The sequence below is a fragment of the Emys orbicularis genome, chromosome 8 (genome assembly GCF_028017835.1).
Source record: "Emys orbicularis isolate rEmyOrb1 chromosome 8, rEmyOrb1.hap1, whole genome shotgun sequence".
NCBI lineage: Eukaryota > Metazoa > Chordata > Testudines > Emydidae > Emys > Emys orbicularis.
Window position 1 is genome coordinate 101750308 of NC_088690.1, and position 25262 is coordinate 101775569.

General features: G+C 45.4%; 1 protein-coding gene across 1 annotated transcript in view; it reads left to right on the forward strand.

The window, feature by feature from the left end:
* JADE2 (jade family PHD finger 2) overlaps positions 1-24861 on the forward strand; it is a 136582-nt gene extending 111721 nt beyond the window's left edge. The window contains exons 9-12 of the mRNA XM_065409261.1: positions 1812-2273; positions 11496-11613; positions 17274-17402; positions 23975-24861. Of these exons, the coding sequence (XP_065265333.1) occupies positions 1812-2273; positions 11496-11613; positions 17274-17402; positions 23975-24861 (1596 nt within the window). The remainder of the gene's footprint in view (positions 1-1811; positions 2274-11495; positions 11614-17273; positions 17403-23974) is intronic.
* The last annotated feature ends 401 nt before the right edge of the window (positions 24862-25262 follow it).

The window sequence follows — 25262 nt, forward strand, 5'->3', positions numbered from 1 at the left end:
CTTTCCACCCTGAATGTGACCCCTGTTGGGTACTGTGGCACAACTGGCAGCCCCTCTTCATCAGAGATGTCTGCATAGAATTAATAGCAGGCGTGCGAAAGATCAGGATGGAGGTGATCCAAAGCTGACCGAAGTCACTGCAAATCTTTCCATTGATTTTAATGGGCTTTGGGAGAGCTGTGTGAGAGGTTAACTTGGACACCACTTGCCTGCTCTATGCCTGGGTCTAGTTAGTCTCTTGCTTTCATAAGCACCGGCAAATTTATAAACAAAGTCAAGGGGAAATATCTAAAAACAGCAAGGTTGAAAGCTCATGTGCTCTGTAACTTAATAACAGGGCAGGAAGCCAAGACCGATGGGACAAAGAGAAAAAACAATAACGTTTTTGCAGTTTAAATACAACTGGAATTTATATTTTTGAAAATTAAAACTTACCCGAAACCTCACCAAAAATGTGCAACATCCTGTATTTTTGTCATCAGCCTTCAGGAAATATCAGACGTTTTAATGTGGTCATTCTTGTTGGAACTGCTCACTCCGCTCCCCCCACCCCCAGAATAATGTTATATAAACTGCTAAATGTGGTGTCTACAGTAATAAGCCCCTCAGAATGGCTCGTTATTGCTGTTTAACTGGTCATTAGCAGCTGAAATAGACTGATTTTGCATGGATTATGGCTTAAATAATTACCTGACACTCTGAGCCATTAAAAAATAGTTAATGAATAGAGGAGGGCTGGGGAGGAGAATGTGCTGAAGTGCGTACAGCCCACATGTTAGCTGGGAAATGGGTTGGCTTCAATGGAAACTCATAATTTAGGTTTTGCTGCCTGTAGAATCCAGACAGAATAATTTAACTATGAGGGAATTTAGCAAAATTGTTTAAAATTCTAATTTAAAATAACTTTGGACGGCAAGTTAATCCCTGTACCGATTTTAATGTTCATTTTCACATTGTCTGTTCTAAATAAGCTAGGGTTCCATTTTCTTTTCTTCTTTTTTTCCCCTTCTTTTTTCTAAAGCTAACTAGAGGGAGTGGAATTTCAATAGGAGCTGCTTACTTATTAATGAAGGCCCTGTGCTCCAGGAGCGTTAGAAGCTCCCTAGATTCCTGTTTTACTCATGCACTGTGACCCCCCTCTCTAGACTTCAGATAAAATTAGCAAGACCGTTTTTAGAGTTAACAAAAAGAAAACTAAGGTAATTTAGAGAGAGAAATTACAATAAGAAATAAATTAATTCTCTGTCGGGAGAGGCTCATTTACCCAGCTACAGTCATTTGTCCATAGTATTGGACTATAGTGTTGACAAGAACAGTATTGCCTATTTTATTGGATGAAGCTTATTTTTATAATAACCAACAGAAAGGCCTGGTTTATGTGGGGGGCATCAGAAGGGCCATAGGGATGAGACTGAAAGGAACCAAGTGGAGGTAGCAGTTTAATGAAGATTCTTGTGCTTGAAATTATGGTGACCAGCCGTACACACATGAGATTTGGGAAATATACTCATTTCTCAGTATGGGTGTCTGCTCTTTGTACAGTGTCAAGTTCTTATTGCTTTTCTCTGTCAAGCAGCTGGGTGCCTGGAGTAACGTGCAAAGTCACTTATTGCATTACATACAGTAGGGTGATCCCTTTTATAGTCAGGCCAGGCTCACACATCTCGTCGTCCTGTTGCAATGGCCAAGTGCCGCTGTAGTTAGTGATGTCTTGTGTACAGTGATTTAACAGGAGTAAGCACGTTTCCTCAGTGTGCAATGATGGGCGGTGAGTGAAATAACCTGGGTTCCCTGCTTTGTCTTTCCTCCAGTGTTCCATGCCCGCCTGCATCACTGCATTCCACGTCACTTGCGCTTTTGACCACAATCTGGACATGCGGACTATTTTAGCAGAGAACGATGAAGTGAAGTTCAAATCCTTCTGCCTTGAGCACAGCAGTGGGGCCACCAAACCTCCAGACGAGGCACGAGCAGAGGCAGACCAAGCCCAGCTGGACTTGGAAAAGGTCACGCTGCGAAAACAGAAGCTCCAGCAGTTGGAAGAGGATTTCTATGAACTTGTAAAGCCCTCCGAGGTAGCCGAGAACCTCGACCTAACTGAGTCGCTGGTGGATTTCGTTTATCAGTACTGGAAGCTGAAGAGGAAAGCGAATTGCAACAAGCCACTGCTGACACCAAAAACAGATGAAGTGGACAACTTGGCTCAGCAAGAGCAGGATGTGTTGTACCGACGCTTAAAGCTCTTCACACATCTCAGGCAAGACTTAGAGAGGGTGAGTACAACTTCTGGTTTAAGGACCTACTCTGTTGTTCTGCCAGGGCTTCTTTAATATGGGCCAGTGTCTGCTGGAAGAAGCTGTCTTCATGTCTGTTGACCTAGTTAGACTTCCTTGACAGTCACTTCCCTTCCATAGTTTATGGCCACGAAAAAGGCCTCACTTACACTTCTGCTCTGATCTGCCTGTTTGTTATCAGTGACTAGAATTCTGCATAATGCAGCTCATTAGCAACCCTTCAGTCATCCCACTTCTTACGTTCCCTATCTTTAAGTGTAGGTGTTCCTTTTAAAATACGAACAAAAGTTGTATAGGCTTTTCGGTCCAGTCCATTTCCTAGTGGACATATGCATTCATCACAAAACCACGAGCGCAATTGAGACAGTTCTTGGCAGTCTCAGCAGAGAGGTCAAAGACTGAATGTGCCTGGAGTCCGGACTCTCCTCGCTCCTCCAGATGGGGTCCCCCCAGAACAGAGGAGAGGCATGTTGGCAGTGCAGTGCAGCCGAAAACCAACACTGCAGCTACCCATTTTGGGGCTGAAAGTCCCAATCCTGCTCTTTGATCTCCAGGGGCGCAGGATTGGACCCAAAATAGAGGTTGTCCAGTGTTGGCAATTCGGCACCTTCCACCAGCATGACATTCACATTAAAAACAGAAATGTAATTTACATATTGTCTAAAAACAAAACAATATGGACAGATAAAATGGTAGAAGTGAATTGCAGGGCTGGCGGGACTGAGTGTTTCATGGCTTGGTCCAGCTGTCTCCATAGCGTGAAATGGGCCACCTCCTCTGGGAGATCTCTGAATGGACAGAACCTTATGACACATGCCACCTGGGGTGTATCACACTAAACTCCGTTGAGGCAGGTTCACTGCACGTCAGACCATCCCAGGTCCCCTTCACAGGCTGGTGGGCCCATTGTTTGACCTGAGTGTTCTGTATCTGACGTGAGTTTGTGGAGAGGAAGGAAAACCCTGAGGGCTTCTGCCTGTTGGCTTTTTAAGGAAGAGTCAATGTCAGCTAAGTTACAATAACAATAAATTCTTGTAAATTTCATTTTAATGACTGCATACAGGCACGGAGCTGACAGAAATAGTAGGGTCAGCAGAGACAGTATGAGCAGGGGGGCAAGGTGCCGGGAGAGACAAAAATAGGAAGGGGAAGAAGCAGTACAAAATGTGTAGTGAAATGACACAAAATTGGCAGTGGGGAGAGAGAGGGATGCCAAAGCACTGAATGGCTATTGAAAACCACTGTAGCAGGAAGGAATAGTGCCCAGGAAATAGGGTCATAGATTTATGGGAAAGGCCTATTAGAGCATGGAGTCCATGCCCTGAAAGTAGAGAATATAGGCCTTCATGGAGGACATCTTAGATGCAATGCGGCTTACACGGCTGTGCCAAATTTAAGGCATGGGTTATGGGAGGCTTATATGGTACTGAAGGGAAGCTGGACAGAGCTAGAGGGAAACTAGGACTTTGTTTCTTCTGCTACGAACCTTCCTTCCTCCCTATATTCCACACTTCTCCTTGCTGGTGTGTGGAAGGACTGCCCATCTACAAAGTGCCATCCCCTCTTCTCCTTCAGTCAGTGCAACCATCAGTGCTATCCAATCTGCCTGAATCACTCAGCAGAGGAAACAGCTGAGTTCAGCTGGGGATTAAACAGAGAGCACAGAACACTTGCAGGCCAGCCCTCAGCTGCAGTTTGGCCTGGTCTTTCAGGAGTGAGAGAGAGAAAGGAGCAGGTTGGCAGAGTGGCACAGTTTGTCCTGAGCACTTAAGGGGAGCAGGTGGGATAGGAGGGAAGCAGGAAAAAGCGTATTTTAGCTTGTGCTTTGATATTGCCATCTTTCTCAAGCTAAATAGGGAGGGAGCTGGTCAGTCCTTGGATGGAAGACCTCCAAGGAAATTCCAGGGTGCAGCAGAAGGTGGTGCTGCTTATTTGGTAGGTGATGCTTCTTGGAGTGGGCCATGGTTGGGAGTGATGTCTTCCTTGTACATCCCTTTATCTACCTCACAAGGCTGTTGTGAGACTTAGTTAGTGTTTGTTTAGTACTTTGAGCTCCTCAGAAGAAAGACCCAATAGAAGAGAAGATTATTAATTATTATTATTTTTAGGACAGGGAATGTGTTAGCCTTGAGCTAACCTCGCTCCTGTCGTGTCCATTCTGGCTTGGTGCATCAAGTGTAGCTCCATTACTAAGAATGGGATTTTAAATCAGGCACACTCAGAAATACTCTCTGGATGCTATTGCTTTCCGGATGCTATTGCTTTCCAGGAACATTGGGACTACAGATAAATCTTTGCCTAACTGATGTGAAAGCCCGATCATCCAGAAACATATTACAGTTTAACGCAGCCTAAACTGAGCTACTTGCTTGTGGAATTTAGACGCCAGCTTTGATCACCCTGGTCTTTCTCTCTGCCTTTATGTGACTCACTTACAGACCCTTCTCCAGTTGGAAGCTCTGCTGGATGCTGAGCTGTCATTTGAATCCTGTGTCTTTTCTACAGAAATATCAATTCTTCTGTCTCCTTACGAATATTGTCCAAGTACATCTTCACCTACACTCTCCGTTCCTCCCTCCGTTGTTCATGCCTGAACTGCCATGATGTTTAGATCAGTGTAACACACTTTCTGCTGGGCTCCCCGTACACTCCATGAATGGGATGTGGCTGGTACAAAATCCTGCTGCTGAGGTTCACACTGGCATGAGGCAGGACAACTTTAGGTGCCAGTCAGAGTCCTTAATATCATAGCAGGGCAGTAGCACTAATGGAGTTGAGTTTGAGATGAGATTTCTGTTTAACAGCTTGTTTGTCTGCATGCTGTAAACTCCACATACATATGCAGATTGTCTTGAAAACTGTTGTGCCTCTCAGGATCTGGGGTAGCTTTAGTGGTGCAAATTTGGAGTCATTTGGCCTTGGAGTTTCTGAGAGACAGAGGTCCTAAAGAAAGGACCTGAGAATAACATTTTCTACTTCTTGTAATGTTTTTTGCACACACCTGTGGCTCAAACTAGTGCACTGATCTGCCCCAAACTGATATCACCCAGTCGGGTTCAGTCTTCGCTGATGCCCAACACCCACTGCTGCTTCAGAGAATTAAGATTTAAAGAGCTACTAGGGGTCCAAGTTAGTTTTGCTAAGTGGCTCGAGCCTTGGGCAGTGTGCTACAGACTCTGCATGTGCCATGAGACTGGTGCCGTGGTGAGCAAAGGTGTGCACGGGCATGCCTGATCTCAGATGACATCAGGTAGAGATGTTCTTATGGGTGAGGTTGTTAGACCATGTCCTTTTTGTAGTGGAGATCCATACAGAAGAATAGAGAGATAGACAAGACTAGGGAGAGTGGGCTAGAGAACCTTGGGGTGTAGACTACATGACCTAATAGATATTTGCCATCACTTAACAGCTATGATTCTAGCACTTTTAAATTTCCTTTTCAGCAAATTTCCTCTACTGAAATGTCCACTTCTCTGTTCCCAGAACTCTAACAGGATTTTGTTTTTAACCTACTCCAAGTATTGGTCTGTTTAAATCAGCTTCAACAAAAAGCTCTACACTTCCAAGGGGATCAGGTCGGCATCAGAGATTGGCCGGGGGAGGCAGGAGGGGTGTTGTTTAGTAGTGTAAATAGCAATCTCTAAACAGAGGCAAATAATGTTTTCTTTCAAAACTACAAAATCATAGAGGAAAGATACTGCCAAACATTTTGATACACAGGTTGCCAGAGGCAGTTGTTTTCCTCATAAAGAAATTTCAGTTTGATGTTTGCTTCAATCGAGAACAAAAAGAAGGGCACATATTAAAATATAAAATATATAAATCACTTCTTTATATTATAAAAAAAAAAAGACCAGCTTTCCCTCCTACAAAGTAAGTGCTTCCCAGTTGTCCTGAGGTAATTCCAACACCCCTAGATGTTTAGATAATCATGTATGACTTTGTAGCTTACAAAGGAAGGGATTGGCAGTAAAGCCCATCTCATCTCAATACCAGAAAGATGCAGTCATATTGGAGGGAGTTCAGATAAGAGCCACAGAATTGATGAAACGGCTGATTAAAGAGCTAAATATGTATAGCATGGCTAAGCAGTGAAAGAAAGAGGACTGGAGGACCACCTACAATCTGGGAAGGACACAAACGTGCCAAGGGAGGGAATAACTATTTTGGGGGCTGCAAGGGGATATCACTAGAAATAACAGAATCAAATTTAGAAAGGAAATAGGCTGAATATTGGGAAAATTTCCTGGCAGTGAGATCAATTACACTGAGGAATAGTTTTCCCAAGAGAAATAATGGATGCCTCACTGACTGGGACAAACTGCTAGAAAATGAACTGCGGGTAGCAATCATGCACTTGCAAGGGGATGGACTAGATAATTTAATAGGTCTTCTCCATTTCTGTGGTTCTGTTATCTCCCTCTATCCCTATTTAACAATTTATTTTTAATATTGAAAAAAACATCATGCCATTAGCAAATGGCCATGATTGTCCTCCTGCATTCAGAGCCTTTGAAAAGCATAATAATTGTTTGAGCACAGGGGCTCTCCGTCTTTAATTACCTCACTTACAAGCAGTTGTTTTGTTTGTCTAGGCTGTTATTTACAATTCAGATCCTGGAAGCTCACTGTCAGTGTGAAAATTCATGGACATTAATTCATTGGTAAAGAGCGAGCAAATGCAGAGCATGGGGCAAATGTAAATACATGATGTCTCCCCATTACCACGGGCAATGAAGCTTTCAGAAACAGCCCGTGACACACAGGACTGCTGTTTATAATTTTGGTAGCCACATTAGAGAAGGTGGGGGGGGCGGGCGGAGAAAGGTCAGGTTTGATGTGTCACTATTAGAGACACAAAGGCTCCTGAACACTTTCAGTCTAGGTAATCTGTGAGTCATACACAAGGTCTGCTAAGTGATTTGGATAGAGCAGATTGGGAGAAAGAAAGAAAGAATTTATTGGTGTGTCAATACAAGTTATTGAAAATTTCCTTGTGGCCAATTCACTTCAATGTCAGTTCCTAGGAACTAACTTTTGTCTCCTAGTTTATTGCCTTCCTCTTGAGCCCCCATCTAGCTGTGGCTTTTGGAAAGTCAGGAGGCTGAGTAAACACTCACTGTCAAGTCAGATTAGATTCCATTAGAATTTTCTGTTTTACAGCAGAGACAATACATTTCCTCTAAAAAATATTGACCCTCTTCCGCCACCCCCCCCCAAAAGACACAGCCATGGAGACAGCGTCAGATTGTCACTCCAACCACAGATACTTCAGGCTGACAAAAACTGCAGTGCTTACATTCAGCACAAGACAAATGTTAGCTGGTATCACTTGGCAACTGCACCATCTTTGCAGGCTGCCGAGGGAATTTTGATCAGTAACCTCTGCATGTGCATCTGACATTTAACCAGCGGCACAGAAGTTCAGATGAGCAGCTTACACATTAGGGACCAAATCCTGCCCTCACCAGTGGAGCAATGGAAAACAGAGAGGATGCCTGCTGCATTTTTTGCTCCAGGGATGCTGCCGGTCAGGGCTGGCTGAGAGGTGTCCTTTGCTGAGCAGGAGCAACATGTGCACCCATTGTTTGCTAGTTAGTGGTTTGCAGCTGATGGCAACTTGTATGGGGGTGAGCATGCCACCTGACTCACAGACCCAGCCCTTGTGGGGACCTGAGCTGTGGGGCTGTGTTTTAGGTGTGGCCAGCTTTCTGTGTCTCTCATTAGAGGGCAGGATTGAACCTGGCACTGGTAAAGATATCAGAGCAAATTCAACTTTGAGTTCCCCACATGCACGTCCATTGAGTTCATCCATTGTAAATGGATAGGTCTTGAGTGGGCTGAGACAAAATATTAATGAGAGCAGAGCTTGGCTCATCAGTGACTGGAAGAACCAGGAAATCAGGTGGGCTCAGGACGGAATCAGAGCTGCGCCTCTGTTTACCTTACTCAGTGTCACTGACAGTGCGTGACAAAAGGCTTGAACCATAAACAAAGTCTTGTTGGAGGAGAGCAGTTATTTTTTACCCTGCACTGGACTGGAAGAGCAAACAGAGGAGGGCTGCAGTTCTTCAGCTTGAGGACTGATCCTGAATTCAGATGTCAGTCCTGAGCGCTGGAGTCCTGGACATGCACCAGCACAATGACTGTAAGGAAGTAACGTAACACTTGGGCTACTTTTTCCTCCCTCTCCCCTCAGTCTATGGCTGCCTTTGCTTGTGCAGGTTTTTACTTCCCCGTTGAAATTCCTGAAGTGTACAGTACTTAGCGTTTCTCTGGAGAGGGATGGGGAGGTTACAAGTATTGGGACTTCAGGAGAGTGACAGTCCTAGAAGGTTTGGGACAGTTTCGACCTCTTGATGACTAGACTTATTTCTGAAGCTTTGTCATTTGCACACAGAAAGTTTCTCTTGTTTTGAACAAAGTTCTCCATGTTGGACAAAATACACAGCAACTAAAGGCAAATATTTGACTTCTATGAATAAACAACATATAGGATGGTGCAGTGAGCAAGATTCTAGAGTATATTGGCATAAGTTTTGTGACGGGTTCCCCCTGGGATGCCACCTGGAACTGGGGTATGACTGAGCCCGCCTGACCCACCAACCTGGGCTCCCTTTACGCTGTACTGCTGTAACAGTCAATTTTATGAGGAGTCCCTGATTTCAGTAGCTTGTTATGCTAGGGTGTGCAAATAGTTTTACATGCACAGTTCTCAAATAAATGCATATTTTGCTCCTATTATTGTAATGGCGGATAACTTCCTCACTGCCTAATCCTGCAGCCCAAACGCATGCAAAACTCCTCTTGATTTCAATAGAACTAGGGTGACCATATTTCCCAAAGGGAAAATAGGACACCCCCTGGGGCTAGCCTGAGCCCTCCCTCCTCCCCTGCACGGGGCTGGCCCGAGGCGCACGCCCAGGGCAACCCCCCAGCCTGCACGGGGCTGGCGGCGCTGCTCGCTCGAGCCCTGCCTGCCCGCAGCCTGAGCCCTACCTCCCCCGGGGGCTGGCCTTACCGCTCCCCACTCCCCCCAGGTCCTCCACACCCCACTTTTTGACAAAAGTGGACATTTGTACCACTTGCTGTTGCCAGCTGATGAAGTTGGCAAGAACAAACAGGACAAATGCCCACTTTTGCCAAAAAAGTCGGGATGGCCAGGACAGGGCTTCAAAAAGGGACTGTCCCAGCCAAAACAGGACGTATGGTCACCCTAAATAGAACATATGAATCAGAACTGCAGGAGTGAACCCAGGGGAAAACATACCAGATAATCTTTGGATTTGTACAATTTTTAAGGCACGTATGGTCCAGATCCTCAGCTGGTGTAAATAGGCATAGCCCTACTACAGTCAGTGGAGCTACACTGATTTGCACTAGCTGACAACCTGGCTTGATAGTTGGATGTGCTCCTCGCTTTTTGCCTGCCAAGCCTTTACTGTGGTCCTTAAATATCCGCATATAATAAAATCTTTTGCACTTCTATTGCATTTTTTCATCCACGGATCACAGAGCACTTTACAGACATTAACTCTTTCATTATGTCTGTCACAATAGCCATCGAGTTAAATTAAGCAAATCTGTCGACCCCAGTGGTTGTAAAGCTAATTCCCAAAACCAAAACTGGGTAAATTGGTAAAGCAAGTTACCCTGCCCCGCCTCGCCCTGCTCCCACCTCCATGGATGTTAGTTACTGAATCCTTTCATTCAGATCAGCAGCATGGCTTAAAGATTATGCCACAACAAGTACTGAAAGTTAATCTTGAGTAATTGTACCAGGATTTGGGTCCAGATGGTCAAGTGTAACTTCCTAGTTCCTACATCTCTTGGACCCTCTGGACTGAAGCACGGGGAAGCTCTAATGCTGAAGTCCAGACCTTTCTCCTGAATTCAAGTTACTGAACTTTGACTTCAATGGTAAAGGTAAAGATCAAACTTCCTGATATTTTATGTTCTGCAGAAGGTGGCAAATAAAACCTCAAATAAACCGAAGCCTGAAACATTGTGCGCAAAATGTGGATAAAATAGAGTCTGTCAATGTGTTGTAGATTAAAGCAAAGGGTCTGGCAAGCTTTCAGTGACCAGCATGTCTGTTCACTGTGCACACCTTTCTGTTTGGGGTCTTCACTTGCCCAGGAGTGGAGGGAGGAATCCAATTGTGGATAGTGCCATAACTGCCCCACAGCTTGGGTACAAAAGGAGCAGCGATGTGTGTCTCTTTCCTGGCCATCAGCAGCAATCGGTGTGGGGATCTGTGCATAGGAGCCATTACTGGGTCCATATGTTGGCCGTGCCCTCTGAACGTCCATGGTTCCCATCAGAGAAGGCCTGCAGAGCAACCTCTCCATGGATGCTGGAGGCACAGCCTAATAGGAGCAGACAGTCCACTGCCCCAGAGCATGGGTGGGAGGAAGAAATCCCAGGAAAGTCCCTTCCCCCTAACATTCTCCATGCGGGGGGCAGCTGTGATATGGCTGCCTGTTCACAAGCGGAGCAGCTAATGCTGCCAGAAGTGTTCCAGACCTCAACGGGGACAAATAGGGATTGGGTGTGGAGATAGCCATGGCCTCTTTCCCTCTTGCACGCTGGCTAGTGTCTGGAGGGCTGTACTGGGAGAACACATGCTACACGTTCTGTGGGTGTAGGATCTGCCACTGGTGAGCAGGCTGTCCCTGTGTCCCTGGATGCATTGTGCCTTCTGGCCTCTGCACGCATAATAACTCCAGCTACTGCCACTTACACAGTGCTCCTGGCCCTCTCCCTCCTGCAAGGCTCGGGCTCCCAGAGCCAGAACTGAAGCCTTTTGCCTCTGTCCCTGTTCTCTGAATGTCTTTTTTGCTAGACCAGGAGCCTGTTGATGGCTCCTATCCTGCAGGCCTGACCTACTCAAAATCACTTGGGCATACCAGAATCACAGCATCACGCATCCGAGCATAAGGTGAACAGACAAATGAGGATAAAAAGAAGAGTGTCTTTGTACAGCGCCTAACATGGTGGGGTCCTGGGGCCTGGTTAAGGGTTCCTAGGCACTACGGTAGAACATAATCATAATACTTGGGATTTCTCTGAGCAACAGAGAAGGGACAGCATCTAGAGAGCCACCTTCGGTCAGCTGACTCTTCAGTAGCACTGCCGAGCAGCTGGGGCTTTTCTCAGAGTCCACTCAGAAAGTGGAAACTCTTTCTTGTGTTTCTGCAGGTTAGAAATCTCTGCTACATGGTGACGAGGCGGGAGAAAATGAAACACTCCATTTGCAAACTTCAGGAGCAGATCTTCCATCTCCAGATGCAACTGATCAAGAAGGATCTTTATCCAGGTAGATACTTCTGCTAATGGCTTGAGAGTACTTGTAATCACAGATGCTTCCAGTTCCATCATATAATATGAAACACTCATATCCAAACCTGGGCACGTGGAAGCAAAAGCATCACCAGATTAGGTCTTTCCTTCCTTTTTTTATGTTGATAAACTTGTGGTTGAGCTATCTTGTGGAAAATATAGCAAATTATAGATACTTGGGAGCTTATGCCCTGCCCAGGGTAGGCTTGTGGTAGAGCACAGAACTGGGGGTCAGGACCTGGGTTCAAGCCTCTGTTCCACCACAGATTCACTGTGCCACCGTGGACAAGTCATTTAGGCCTCAGTTCTGCCCTCTCATAAAAGTCAGTAAGAGTTTCACCCTTTAAGTGAGGGCAGAATCGGGACCTTATCTTCTCTGAGTCTCAGGGAATGTCTGCGCTAGAGTTGGAGGGGTACGTTCCAGCTCAAGAAGACATACCCAGGCTAGCTCTGATCGAGCTATGTGCTAAGAACAAAGTGTAACCGTGGCAGCGTGAGGGGGCTACCCACCCCGAGTCTGATCCCATCTGAGACGATAGGTATGTGCTCAGGGCGGCTAGCCCCTCCTGGCGCTCTCACTGCCACTACTACACTCCTGTTTTTAGCACACTAGCTTGATATCTGCTCAAGCTGGAATTTACACCTTACATCTCCAGTGTATACACACCCTCAGTTTCCCCAACTGCAAAATGCGGGGAGGGAGGAAGAGAATGATCCCTCCTCCTCCTTCCTCACTTGCTTTGAAATCGACAGGTGATCAAGCACTGTGCATTTTGAGTATTCTGATTATTACTGTTTTATTAAGAACAGGGAAGAGTACATTTCCTACCCTGACTCTGCTGAGAGGCTGAGATGGTAGTTTTCACTGACCCTATACAAAGTAGATCTGTATCACCTCTGGGTAGTAAACGCTAATCATTTTGCTGGATAGTTAAATTAAGACATCAGTCTGGCCTGCAGTGAGATGCTGTGACTGGAGCACATTGTTCCGTTCCAACTCCTCCTCATCCTGTTTGGATGGTGATTACAAATGCTGGGTGCAAGGCTAGAGAGGTTGGTGTTTTTAGTTGTGGCATCTGGCTCGTTGGTGTGTTTTAGTAGCAGTTGCATTGGCTTCTTTTCAGTTGCCTCTGGCTCTGTTAAGAATCAAAGGTTAAGCTGCTGATGGAATGTCTTTTGCTCCTAGATGCCATCTCATTTTAACACTGATTGTCTGTAATTCACTCGGCTATACGTATCTATTAGCGGAGAACATCATGCACACAGTACGGGAAGCACTTGGCAGCATTTTATTAAATAGCGAATATAGAATTAATTTCTTTCTTTTTTTCTTTGATTATTTTTTTTTAAACATGCAGTGGTTGAGCCCACATCTCATAAATTCCTCTTCCTTTTTTCAATGGCAGTACAAGACTCAAAAACCAAGGCTGCATAACAGTTTTTCCAGAAACAGCATCTGGCTCTTTGGCAGACTCCTCCGCCAGTTGTTGTGTTTGTGGCTTTGGAGTTGCTTCTGAAGCCATCACGTGTTTGGGGTTTCTTAGGAACTGTCTGGACTGCACTTTCCCTTACCAAAGTTTCCTTTGATTCAAGTTTTGAGTCTGAGAAAGGTGGTGTTGAAAAGTTTGTGACTTTGATTCCGTGCAAATTTTTCTTGGTAGCCTGACCCGGACTGCTCTATAGTGCAGAGAGGAAGATCCAATAATCATATAAAGTATGGCCTAGTCAGAGATGGGCCAAAGCCACAAAAAGTCTGATACTGGGTGCGGCTGACCAGCCATGACACTGATTATCTTCAGTGGACATTTCAGGTGTTCTGCACTTCTCAGAATAGGACCTACCTTTTGGATCCAGATCAAAACTATCCCAAAGTTGTGGGGAAGTTATGCCCTGAGTCTTTGAGTGGGGCCTATTTTACATAGAGGGCCTGATTAGTAGAGGTACTGAGTGTTGAGCACTTGCTGATCCCACTGGGACTAACTCTGATAACCTTTATTGAAAGATACCTTACTCCATAAGTGATCACATGGCAATTAGTGAAGCTACTTGTTGACATCGTGAATAAGAGTAGAAGAATCATAGGGTTAGAAGGGACCACAAAGGTCATCTAGTCCAGTGGTTCTCAACCAGGGGTAAACGTACCCCTCAGGGTACCCAGAGGTCTTCCAGGGGGTACATCAACTCATCTAGATATTTGCCTAGTTTTACAACAGGCTACATAAAAAGCATCAGCGAAGTCAGTACAAACTAACATTTCATACACACAATGACTTGTTTATACTGCTCTATATACTATTCACTGAAATATAAGTACACTATTTATATTCCAGTTTATTTTATTATTATATAGTAAAAATGAGAACATAAGCAGTTTTTCAGTAATAGTGTGCTGTGACACTTTAGTATTTTTATGTCTGATTTTGTAAGCAAGTAATTTTTAAGTGAGGTGAAACTTGGGGGTATGCAAGACAAATCAGACTCCTGAAAGGGGTACAGTAGTCGGAGAACCACTGATCTAGTCTAACCCTATGCCAAGATGCAGGATTTGTCATGTCTAAACCATCCAAGAGAGATGGCTCTCCAGCCTCCTTTTGAAAAGCTCCAGCGAAGGAGCTTCCCCAACCTCCCTAGGTAGTCTGTTCCGTTGTCCTACTGTTCTTACAGTTAGGAAGTTTTTCTAGAGATTTAATCCAGCTTGTTGACTTTATTTTGAGTTGTGGGTCGTAAGCATTCCTCTAAAGTTAGGTGCGCATCTACAAAGTTCAGGGTATTCTGATCAGAAGGGTTGCTTTGAACCTTTACGTACTTTGAAAGTAACAAGATTTCCATGGGACAGCATTTGAAGTCCAGAAATAAGAACTGCTCTGAATGACTTGAAGGAATGAGGAATTTTACTGCTGTAAAATTGTAAGTGTTCAAGCTTGTATCTGAGCAGTATTTATTGTTTGCTTAAAATAAATGGGAATGACTTTCAAATGGACACTTCATCATGATTTTATTTCCACGGGGGAAATTAAGCCAATCTGAACAGTAAGCCATGAGATGCAGATCTCCACAGCTTTGTTCAGCTAAGGAGAATGAAGGATAGTACCAAAATGAAGCTCTAATAAGTGAGTTGAATAAATCAGTGATAATAGCTTCCCTCAAGAGAAGTCAAGTGCTTCCCCATGTAGATAGGATGGCTCGTAGTACAGAGAGGATTGGGGTGCAGAGTTGTCAGTTTCTGAGACCGTTTGATTATTTGCATATTCTTCTACTGCATTGGCTCCTACTACACAAGTTAGCACACGGTAGCTCGGACATCTGTATGCTTCCCTGAGACCCCCCGAGCTCAGCTTTGTTTCTGACAGTAGGACAGCCTTTTGTAGTGTTATGAGCCAAATCAGTAGAGTTGCTTCATGTGGCAGTAACTACTCTCCATTTCATTATGGTACAAGAGAGGCACGGTTTTAAGGTCCAATCCTATAAAATGCTGTTGGCCTCCATAAATTGCTGAGCTGCTGTCAACCTCAATGGCAGTGGAGAATGACCAGCCCCTGGCAGGACCAGGCTCTTGGAAAATTTGTTGTTCAGTTTTACTACACGAAATGATTTGCAAGTGGTGGAGAAAATTTGTCTCCTAATATTTCCTCACCAGTATTTCCTCCCCTCTGACACTTGATTTCATTGGCCGACATATCAATAACTTTTGGGGGGAAAGCAAGAAATCTGTATCACTCTTCCCGATTGAGTGCAGTTGCTGATTATTATGGGGCATGGCAATTAGTCAACACAACCTGGTGGAGTTACCCCATAGGCACGTTTGGCACACTGTGTTTTTGGAAGAGTCTCCTCCTAAAACTCCTACCTTGGAGGTTTATTTTCCCATTGATGAGTGATCATTTAGGCAGGAGGTTCTTATTAAAGCTGTTGGGAATTGCCCACGTAAAACTACCCCTCTTCTATCTCACATATATGTCTTGCATGAAATGTCAAGTTGACTCCTGACTGTGAAATGTGGCTGTTATTTTGACAGGCTCCTTTTGAAAAGGTAACATTCATATTTCTGTTTAGAACCATTGTGATGTCTAAACAAAGTCATCTTTTTATTTGTAAGTCAGGTGAAAAATGTGTCTGTTTGGAACTTCCCCAGTCTTCTGGAGTTATTTGGCAGGAATGTAGTATATATCAATGTTTATTTTCTTTCTTTCTTTCAGTGAGTCCATTGCTCATGAAAGATCCTGGATTGGCAATCCTGGAAATGTAAATCCTCTCTTAATCCAGACCCACAGATATTCTCAGGCAGCTGTAATGCAAATTCCACCACTACATTTCAACCTAGAGAGACTACCTCTAGAGAGAGAGGAGACTTCAGCCTCCATGGCCTCTCTGCTAAGACTGCTAACAAATCTGATGGTGGTTTATATGAAGCTGATACCTTCCACCGATCACTGCATAGATCTCTTAGAATTATTGCTCAGTTGTCATTTTACAGCCATCACATAGTAATAACTTTTGGTCAGTGCCAACTTGGGTCAGCTTCAAGCTAATGATCAGATTACGGAAAGCTAGAAATCATATTTCCAATTCCTTCAGCCATCCAGGCTCCTACTTTTGCTTTTAGGGCCCTGTTCTTTCCCTACTGAAGGTAGTAGGAGATTTAGCATGAGCTTCTGCAGGTGAAGATTTGGGCCCTTAATATATAAAAAGCTTTGAGTATTTCACCTAGTAATACAAATTGTTCTTTTCAGAGGGTACATCTTAATCCTGTTCCCCCAAGAAGAATAAATCCAGTACATATGCAAAACCATTTAGTATATATTGATTTTTAGTTGAATGTCCAAATAGCTGTGATTTATATTCCTGGTTTTCAATAGGCAGTTTTCAATAGCCAAGTCTCTCCCACTCGGTTTAGTTGGATTTTATGCAGTGTTTAGGTGTTAGAGTTTTGTTTTTTCATTGTTATACAGTGTAAGCAAGGGTAGTTATTATATCCAAAAGATCAAATCAAGACAGGTCTGCTTAAAAATGCTGCCAATAAGATCTTTGTCAAACTTGTTTTGCGACCTTATACCAGCAATGGAAGAGTAGGTTGATAAGCACTTTGCATTTGCCTGTAGTTTACATTGCAAATTTGCATTATACAACAAGCTGTAAAGTCTGGAACTGCCTCAGTCTTTTGGAGTGTCCCTATGTAGGGGTTTGGTTTATAAGCACTGCATTCTCAGAACTGAAATCTTGGTGCCCAAAGGCCTTGATCCAGCAAAGCACTTAAGCAAGTGCTTAATTTTAAGCAAATGAGCAGTCCAGTGATTTTAGTGGAACCACTTGTGTTTAAAGTTCAGTTTGTGCTTAAGTGCTTTGCTGGATCAAAGCCCAAATTTCTTCTTTATACAGTCTCTGGGACTGAAAACCTTTCCTTAATCTAGAGCTCTGTAGTGTCCACTTGCCCAAAATGGCGGTACACCTATCTCCTTTGCAACTCTTGACCCAGATTTGCACTAGAGCCTGCTATTGTTTCACAGAAGGTGATTAGCAAGGATTCTTCCAGTTCTTAATTTCATCCTTATCTCAATGCTCCTGAATGCTCCAAAGTGTTCATCATCATGTTCCCTGGTTACGTGAGCTCACATTTCTTTTTATTTGAAAAAAAAACAGAACAAACTGGGAAGAGAACAAAGGGAAAGAAAAGTGACCCCAAAAGAAAAGGAAGAGATGGTAGAAAAAGTAGCCCTGAGAAGAAAGAAAAAAGGAAACCAGGGAACGACTCAGTCTTGGGACAGCTGGGTAAGTCTGACTGTGAGAACACAGCACTGAAATATACTGAGTGCAGACGCCAAAGTCATAAAGTTAAAGGAATTCCAAAGGCTTCCCTTATTGGGGGGGGATGTTAAATGTAGTGCTTAATGCCACAGATAGCCCTAGAGACTAGGCCAGGGGTCTCAAACTCAGATGACCTCGAGGGCCGCATGAGGACTAGTGCATTGGCCCGAGGGCCGCATCACTGACACCCCCGCTCGTTGCCCCCGGCCCCGCCTCCACTTCACCCCTTCCATGAGGCCCCACCCCTGCCCCGCCTCACCTCTTCTCGCCCCTTCCCTGCCCCCATTCCAACCCCTTCCCTAGGGTTACCATATTTAACAAATAAAAAAAGAGGACCCTCCACGGGGCCCTGGCCCCGCCCATTTCCCAGCCCCGCCCCAACTCCGCCCCTTCCCTGTCCCCCCCTCCCTCCCACTCCCAGCCACGCGAAAAGGGCTGCCCGAGCGCTACCGGCTTCACGGTTTGCCGGGCAGCCCCCAGACCCTGCGCCCCCGGCCGGTGCTTCCCCAGCGCAGCTGGAGCCCGGGAGGGGAAGCGCCCAGCCGGGGGCGCAGGGTCTGGAGGCTGCCCGGCAAACCGTGAAGCTGGTAGCGCTCGGGCTTCGGGCAGCTCCCATGCCTCCGGACCCTGTGCCCCCGGCCGGGCACTTCCCTTCCCGGGCTCCGGCGGCGCACGGTCCGGAGGCATGGGGGCTGCCCGAAGCCCGTAGCTCTCGGCTCTTAAACAGAGCCAAAGAGTCAGGGGAGGAGCAGAGCAGCCGCGGGAGGGGAAGTGCCCGGCCGGCATTTTCCCGGACATGTTCGGCTTTTTGGCAATTCCCCCCGGACGGGGGTTTGATTACCAAAAAGCCGGACATGTCCGGGAAAAACCGGACGTATGGTAACCCTACCTTCCCCGAAGTCCTCACCCCAGGGAGTGCAGGAGGGGGCTCAGGGCAGGGAGTTGAGGTGCAGGAGGTGTGCAGGGTACGGCAGGGAATTGGGGTGTGGGGTGCAGGAGGGGTCGGGTGCAGCGGGGGCTCAGGGCAGGGAGTGCAGGAGGTGTGCAGGGTGTGGCAGGGGGCTCAGGGCAGGGAGTTGGGGTGCAGGAGGGGTGAGGGGTGCAGCAGGGGGTTGGGGTGCAATGTGTGGCAGGGGGCTCCAGGCAGGGGGTTGGGGTGCAGGAGGGGTGAGGGGTGCAGGGTGTGGCAGGGGGGTCAGGGCAGGGAGTTGAGGTGCGGGAGGGGTGAGGGGTGCAGCAGGGGGTTGGGGTGCAGTGTGTGGCAGGGGGCTCCAGGCAGGGGATTGGGGTGCAGGAGGGGTGCAGGGTGTGGCAGGGGGCTCCAGGCAGGGGGTTGGGGTGCAGGAGGGGTGAGGGGTGCAGGGTGTGGCAGGGGGGTCAGGGGAGGGAGCTGGGGTGCAGGAGGGGTGTGGGATGTGGCAGGGTCTCTGGGCAGGGGGTTGGGGTGCAGAAGGAGTGCGGGGTACAGGCTCCCGCCCGGCGCCGCTTACCTAGAGCGGGGTGGCAGCGTCGCGCCCCATGGCCAGGGCAGGCTCCCTGCCTGCCTGCCCTGTCCCCGCTCCGCTCCAGGAAGCAGCCGGAGTCCCTGGTGGGCGGGGGGGGGGGGGGAACGGCGCCATGTGCTGCTCTTGCTGCTCCTCCAGGTACCTCCTCCGAAGCTCCCATTGACCGCGGTTCCCAGTTCCCGGCCAATGGGAGCTGCAAGAGCACGGAGCCCTCTACTTGCCTCCCACCCCCCTGCTCAGGGCTGCAGGGACATACAGTAGTTCAGCTGCTTCAGGGAGCAGCGCGGGGCTTGCGGTGACACGGGGTAGGTGGGGGGGAAGAGCGTGGGGAGCTTGGCGGGCCGCACGAAAGAACCCCGCGGGCCGCGTGTTTGAGACCCCTGGACTAGGCTCTCTTGCTTATCCACAATGGAGTTCATCACAGACATTGGCTGTGTGAGCTTCCTTACACTGCTTCTGCCCTGTACTGGAGGGCCCAGAGTACACTAACCCCCACCCTGACACTGTAGATGGGGTCCTTTGTCTGTAGGCTGTCAGCTAGTGGCACAAAAACTTATGAAGTATTCAGCTATCAGGCTGAAGGGTTGAACTCCAGCTGGAAGAATGCATTAGAATATTGCAATGAGAAATAGTGATTTTACTTTCTGGCAATGTAATCTGACTTCTCCACTCTAGTGTAGTGTTCATTCTCTGAATAGTCTGCACCATGCGTCCTGCTGCTGCTTGTGAGTAAACTGCATGGGCCATGTGTTTTAGTTCAATGCATGCTGCTCTGTTCCTCTATGCACCCTCCATCACAGGAATTCGTTCGGCCAAGTGGCTGCTGCTGGCAGTCCCAGACCAGCCAGGAGATGGATGCAAAGTGACGCTGCTTTCTCAGCACTATTTCCAGTCTTTTTCCATGTCATAAAGGGCCTGATTCTGCCCCCATTACTGTCATTCTGTGCATTATGTTGATATATAACACACCACCCAGCCCACCATCAAAAATAACCCTCTGCTACATGGCAGGGGAAAAGACCTAAAGAAAAAGGGCTTTTTCAACAATTCCCTTAGCAACCACAAATGATTTCTTGTAGAATTTGATCTCTTTCCTACTTTCTGATGTTGATTAAGTGACATTTTTAATTCCACTCCCGCCTTGTGTCAGATTACTGTGGCCAGGTGCAGAAGCTTGACTTGATCACCAGCAAGCAAGGGGTTAATTCTATGTTCAGCTCTCCCACAGGTGTAATGGGCTAGCACTGGAACTGACAGCCCAATCAGCAATTCAGAGGAAAGCCAGGGAACACTATAAAAATAACTCCCTGGCCCTGGAAAGGGAAAGAACTTCTGGGGGAGGGGATTGGGTTTGGGGCAGGGGCAGGGGCTTATACCTGGCTTTCTCTTCCCTTTTCTGTTAATATAAAATCCTGTTTGTTTTTTCTTACCATTTGCTAACTCTGAAACTGAAGCCTTAGAGGAAGAATTTTACTTAATGAAGGACATTCTCTGTTACTATTTAGATCAGCTGTCCCGTTCCGCTAGCTTAGAATGACCCAAAAGTCCTTCCCTTGAGACAGCTCCCATGATGCCTTGACATGTTGTGAAAAGCCCCCTGTAAATTTTAGTTATTGTCTGGAACACATTTTTTTCCCCCTTAGGCATATCCTACACCTACAGCAGCAACTGATTTAAATCAAATAGTTAATTCTGTGCTGATACTTGGCAGAAATGTTTTCTTATTCCTTGTGAAATGGAGATACTGGGCCACATGTCCTGCCATCATTTTGAAAAAGAAAGTGTTGAAATCTTTAAAACAATGAATGATACAAACCTCCTCACAAGAATAACAACTATAGACATGAATCGCTTCCTCCACAACACAGTCCCAGTGACCTCTCCCCTAACCCATCTGTAGTTTCCTTTTAAAAAAGAGAAAAAAATACTCCAAAAATCTGCCCTTTTCTCATCCATTTTATAAATAAGACCAATGTTTATATTATTTTTTTACAATTTATTGAGAGAGTATTAACAGGTTTACAAATCCTTGCCATGTAAATATCAGAAACCAGACAATCATTACAACAGGGAGCTTTTCTTTAGAGACATTTTGGAGGAATGTAGTCATCAGATCTCTCTATTTAACAGGGTGTTCCCGTAGTACACAGTGAGCATCGTTACAACTGCTCACATGAATGAGACCAGTTCTTAATGTACAATTCCAGTGGGTTTCAGTCATAGCAATTAGAACAGGGACACACCTGTGCTATTAGGATCTCTTTGTTTTCTTCCCTCTGCCAGTGCAGAAGTGTTCCCTCCCATACATTTTAAAGGCACTTATCTATCTACTTTTAAAAGTTCTAAGTAGTGGTGACCTCCACCACTTCTCTTGAGAGCTATTCCACACGCAGGCAAACCTCAATACTAGGAAGTTTTTCAACCAAATTCTTCCCTCTTTTACTTCTAGTTAGTCCTCTTTGTGCTACTCCAAATAATTCCTCTCCGGTATTCACTCCTTTCAAGTATGTATAGATGGCTCTAATGCCTGTGCCCTTCTGTCATCACTGAATCATACACATGTAGCTGCTTTAAACTTTCCTCATCAGTCAATCCCTCCAACCCACTCCACTTTAGCCAGTCTCTTTTGTACCTAATGAATGCAGTCTACCAGGTGCCAGTGGGAAAATCCATCTACAGCACCAATGGCAGGATATGACTCAAGGCAAAAGAACTCTGTAGCATGGACTTTACTAGGCGTGATTTTGAAGATCAGTAGGTCCATGTTGCACAGACCTGATTTTTTACAGCACAGACTGTTATCACACTTTCACTTTTCTCTAAGAAATTAAATAGCGTAATCCAATAATTGTCTCCAGGTGCAAATCCTCTTCTCTGTAAGGATTTACCAAATTCTTAGGATCAGATAAAATTAGTCCAGTCTGTTACAGTAATATGAACATGAAAAGTAACAGCTTAAGAATAGGAGTGTCTACAGTGTTATTTCAGAGCTGCTGGGAATAGATTAAAACCGCTTTCTGTTTAATGACATCATATGATATAGACACTTTTATTACTGCCTGTCTTTAGAAATTTGGCTAAATCATAAGTAAATACTCAGACCAAATCCTGAGGTTCTTACGCAGTCCTTAGCCCAAGCTTCCACTGACTTCAATGAGAGTTTAGCCTAAGTGAGGACTTCAGCCCAACATTTGAAACCTCAAAGCCAGTATGAAATGCTGTCAGCACTGTTCCTGTTTTGATGTGTGTGCAATGGCTGTACAACTGCATGTTAAAGTCAATCAGCCTTTTTAAATTTGAGGAAGGTTTCTGTACTAATATTTGCTTGGTCCAAGCTCAGAGGTACTTCTGCGAAAGCATCGGAGTCACAGGCAGTCAAAATGAATGATCCAAGGCAGATATTTATTTGAGGAAGCTAACACTGTATCTAATATAGAGCGATTGACATATACTGCACATTAAACCTCGGGTCTTACCTTATGGCTTAATGGATTGCTTACCAGCATGACCAGTTGGTCTCTCCTTTATACTCTGCCCCATAACAAGAGAACTAAGGGGCCACTCCAGTAAATGAATACTGAATACATCTGCAGCACTTAAAGGAAACTTTGCTTCATGCAATATATAATCAACCTTCAAAATGCGCTGCCACAGATGGGGGAGTCGGATAATATATGAAAAGGGTTCTCATTTTTATGACCATTAATAACTTTTATAGTTATGCAGCTCTGGTGAGGACTATCGTACACATGCTTCAGGGTACTCATGGAGCATTGAAGGGTCAGGCAGGAGTTTTTTCCCCACTCTGTCCATCATTTCCACAAATGATGAGACATCTCATGGGGGATGGGGTTTGACTTCTGAAGCATTGGATGCTAGCTAGTGACAGAGGCCAGTTGATCTGAGCTGTGTGGCAAATCCTACTCATGCTATTATATATCTCGGGTAGGTGGTATACTCTTTGGGGCGAGGCCCATGTCTTTGTGTCTGTGCTGTGAAACATACTTTTGGGGCTCTCTAGAATTATTAATCATAAGCATGATCATCAGTTTTCACTTATTCCGGTTCTGATAATATTACATTCACACTGGTGTGATCCTAACCAGCTATCAGTGCCCATATAGTTGAAGAAGAAAATTAGAATAACTGTTTAAGCAGCTAAAACATAGTATGTAGAACCAGTGATGTTGTTTGTGTTTTCCCAGCAAAGGGGAAGGCAAGAATCCAGCCAAAGACCTTCCTTACCTAACTACCCATATAAAGATTATGCCAGGAGGGTGTTTCTACCCCAGCCCCCATGTAAGTGTTCTGTCCTAGGGCTCTCATCAATCCAAAGCAGCGGCCTGTAGAAGCAGAGTTCTCATAGCTGAATTCATCCAGCCCTTCGTCTCCTGCCCATTCTTCAGGGTTTCCTGCATGGGTTAGCACTATAGCTGAAGGAACTGTAATAATCCTGTGTGGCCAGATACCAGGGTGTTTCAGTCCTGTTCTCCCCAATCACCCAGCCTTCACAATCTTCTCAGCCTTGCTAGTTAAAGTTCTGTGCGTAGTTCGTCTTGAACACCATATAATCTGCCCTAACACACTGTAGGTCTTTGTCCCCCTTCTAGTAGCTAGACCACACATAGAGGAATATGATTTGGCTCTTGGGCCTAGTCCTTTAATTTATGCAGTCAAAGCTCATGCTTTTCGATCCAAACATCCCAGGTTCAGTCCTCATAGATGTCCAATCTGGGGGCAATGTTATAAGTGGTGGACGGTGTAGGTCGCTATCATGTAAGGTATAAGAATACCCCAAATTAACCATTATTACCTGAAGTAAAGTATGCTTGCCATTTACTCACACATTACATGCTGTATGGTGCATTACAATAGACACTGGAGCCCCTCCATGTTTGCCGAATACCAAAGTATTGTTCCAGGTTCCTTACTGCAGTTTATAGTTTTGACACTGCATTGGTGCCTCTTACAATCAAAGCACAAACTGAATGATTCTGACTTCTAAGACAGTTGTCCTTCTTATTTTTACAGGTTTGTCAACTTCCTTTCCCATAGATGGGACCTTCTTCAATAGCTGGTTGGCCCAGTCAGTTCAGATTACCACTGAGAACATGCCAATGAGTGAGTGGTCCTTGAACAATGGCCACCATGAAGACAACACTCCAGGCCTTTCAGAGGAGCTTTTACAAGATGAAGAGACCTTGTTAAGTTTTATGATGGATCATTCCTTGAAGTCACCATTCAAGCATAGTGATGCAACAAAGAAAGTTAAAAACAAAATGAGAATGAACACTAAGAAAAAACTCTCAAGAAATGACTTGAACACAATCTTCAAGAGTCACCAAGAGGAGGATTCAAATCAGTGGACTAACAACACGAATAACTTATCAAATGATACCACAGAGCCCTTCGCCCATGATGCAAGACCTAGCAAATCAGAGAAAGGAACGGTGAAACTTCACATGGACCGCAAAGGGGCCAGTGAAATAAAAAAGACAGCTAAGAAGGGATCTTCACATCCTGTTCCAAAAGCAAATGATTCTCATGCCTCATTGTGTCTGAGAAGCTCCTTAAGCAATGAGGAGGAGACAGTGAATTGTACTCAGTGTGAGTCCAGTTCTCTGACTAAAGTGCCTGACTCAGTAGGTAGTCTGAAAACGGTAGTGAGGTTCAAATTACCAAAGGAGAGCAGAGGGACTAAGAGGTCACAGATCCAGAAGCCTGACACCGTTAACGGGCCTCCAGTCAGTGAAAAGTCAAAGGTCATCTTGCATCATTTTGACAATGAGACTGATGGCTACTTTTCTGATGCAGAGATGAGCGACTCTGACATGGAATCCGGTAGTGGCAGAGTGCAACATAACCAATTAGATTCAGGAAATGAGGATATTGTCAGAATGAGTATTTTGGCATCGTAACTCCACCAGATTTACCAACTGTGACAGTTCTATGAAGCCTAAACCCAGTTACAACTGCCATGTTCAATTTTTGCCTGGTATCATAACAAAGGGTTTTTTTAATATGTATATATAGTTTAAAATTCAGCACTGTTGTCTTTCTCTTCTCTATATGCCTGAGATACAGCTTAACCATCACCAACATAGATTACTGTAACAGTAGTTGTCCCTTCTTAGTTAACTTGCATATCCCAGTTAAAAGAAATGCAAGCATGCGCATTAAGGGACTTGTGCTTGCAGGCAATGAGCAAGACATCCTAGATTCTTAATAAAGAGGTTTAATTTTGCCAGTATCCGTTGTTTCTGCAGGGATGACAGTTTTATGGGCATTATTTAAAGACAGACAGATTTCATGCTCTGCC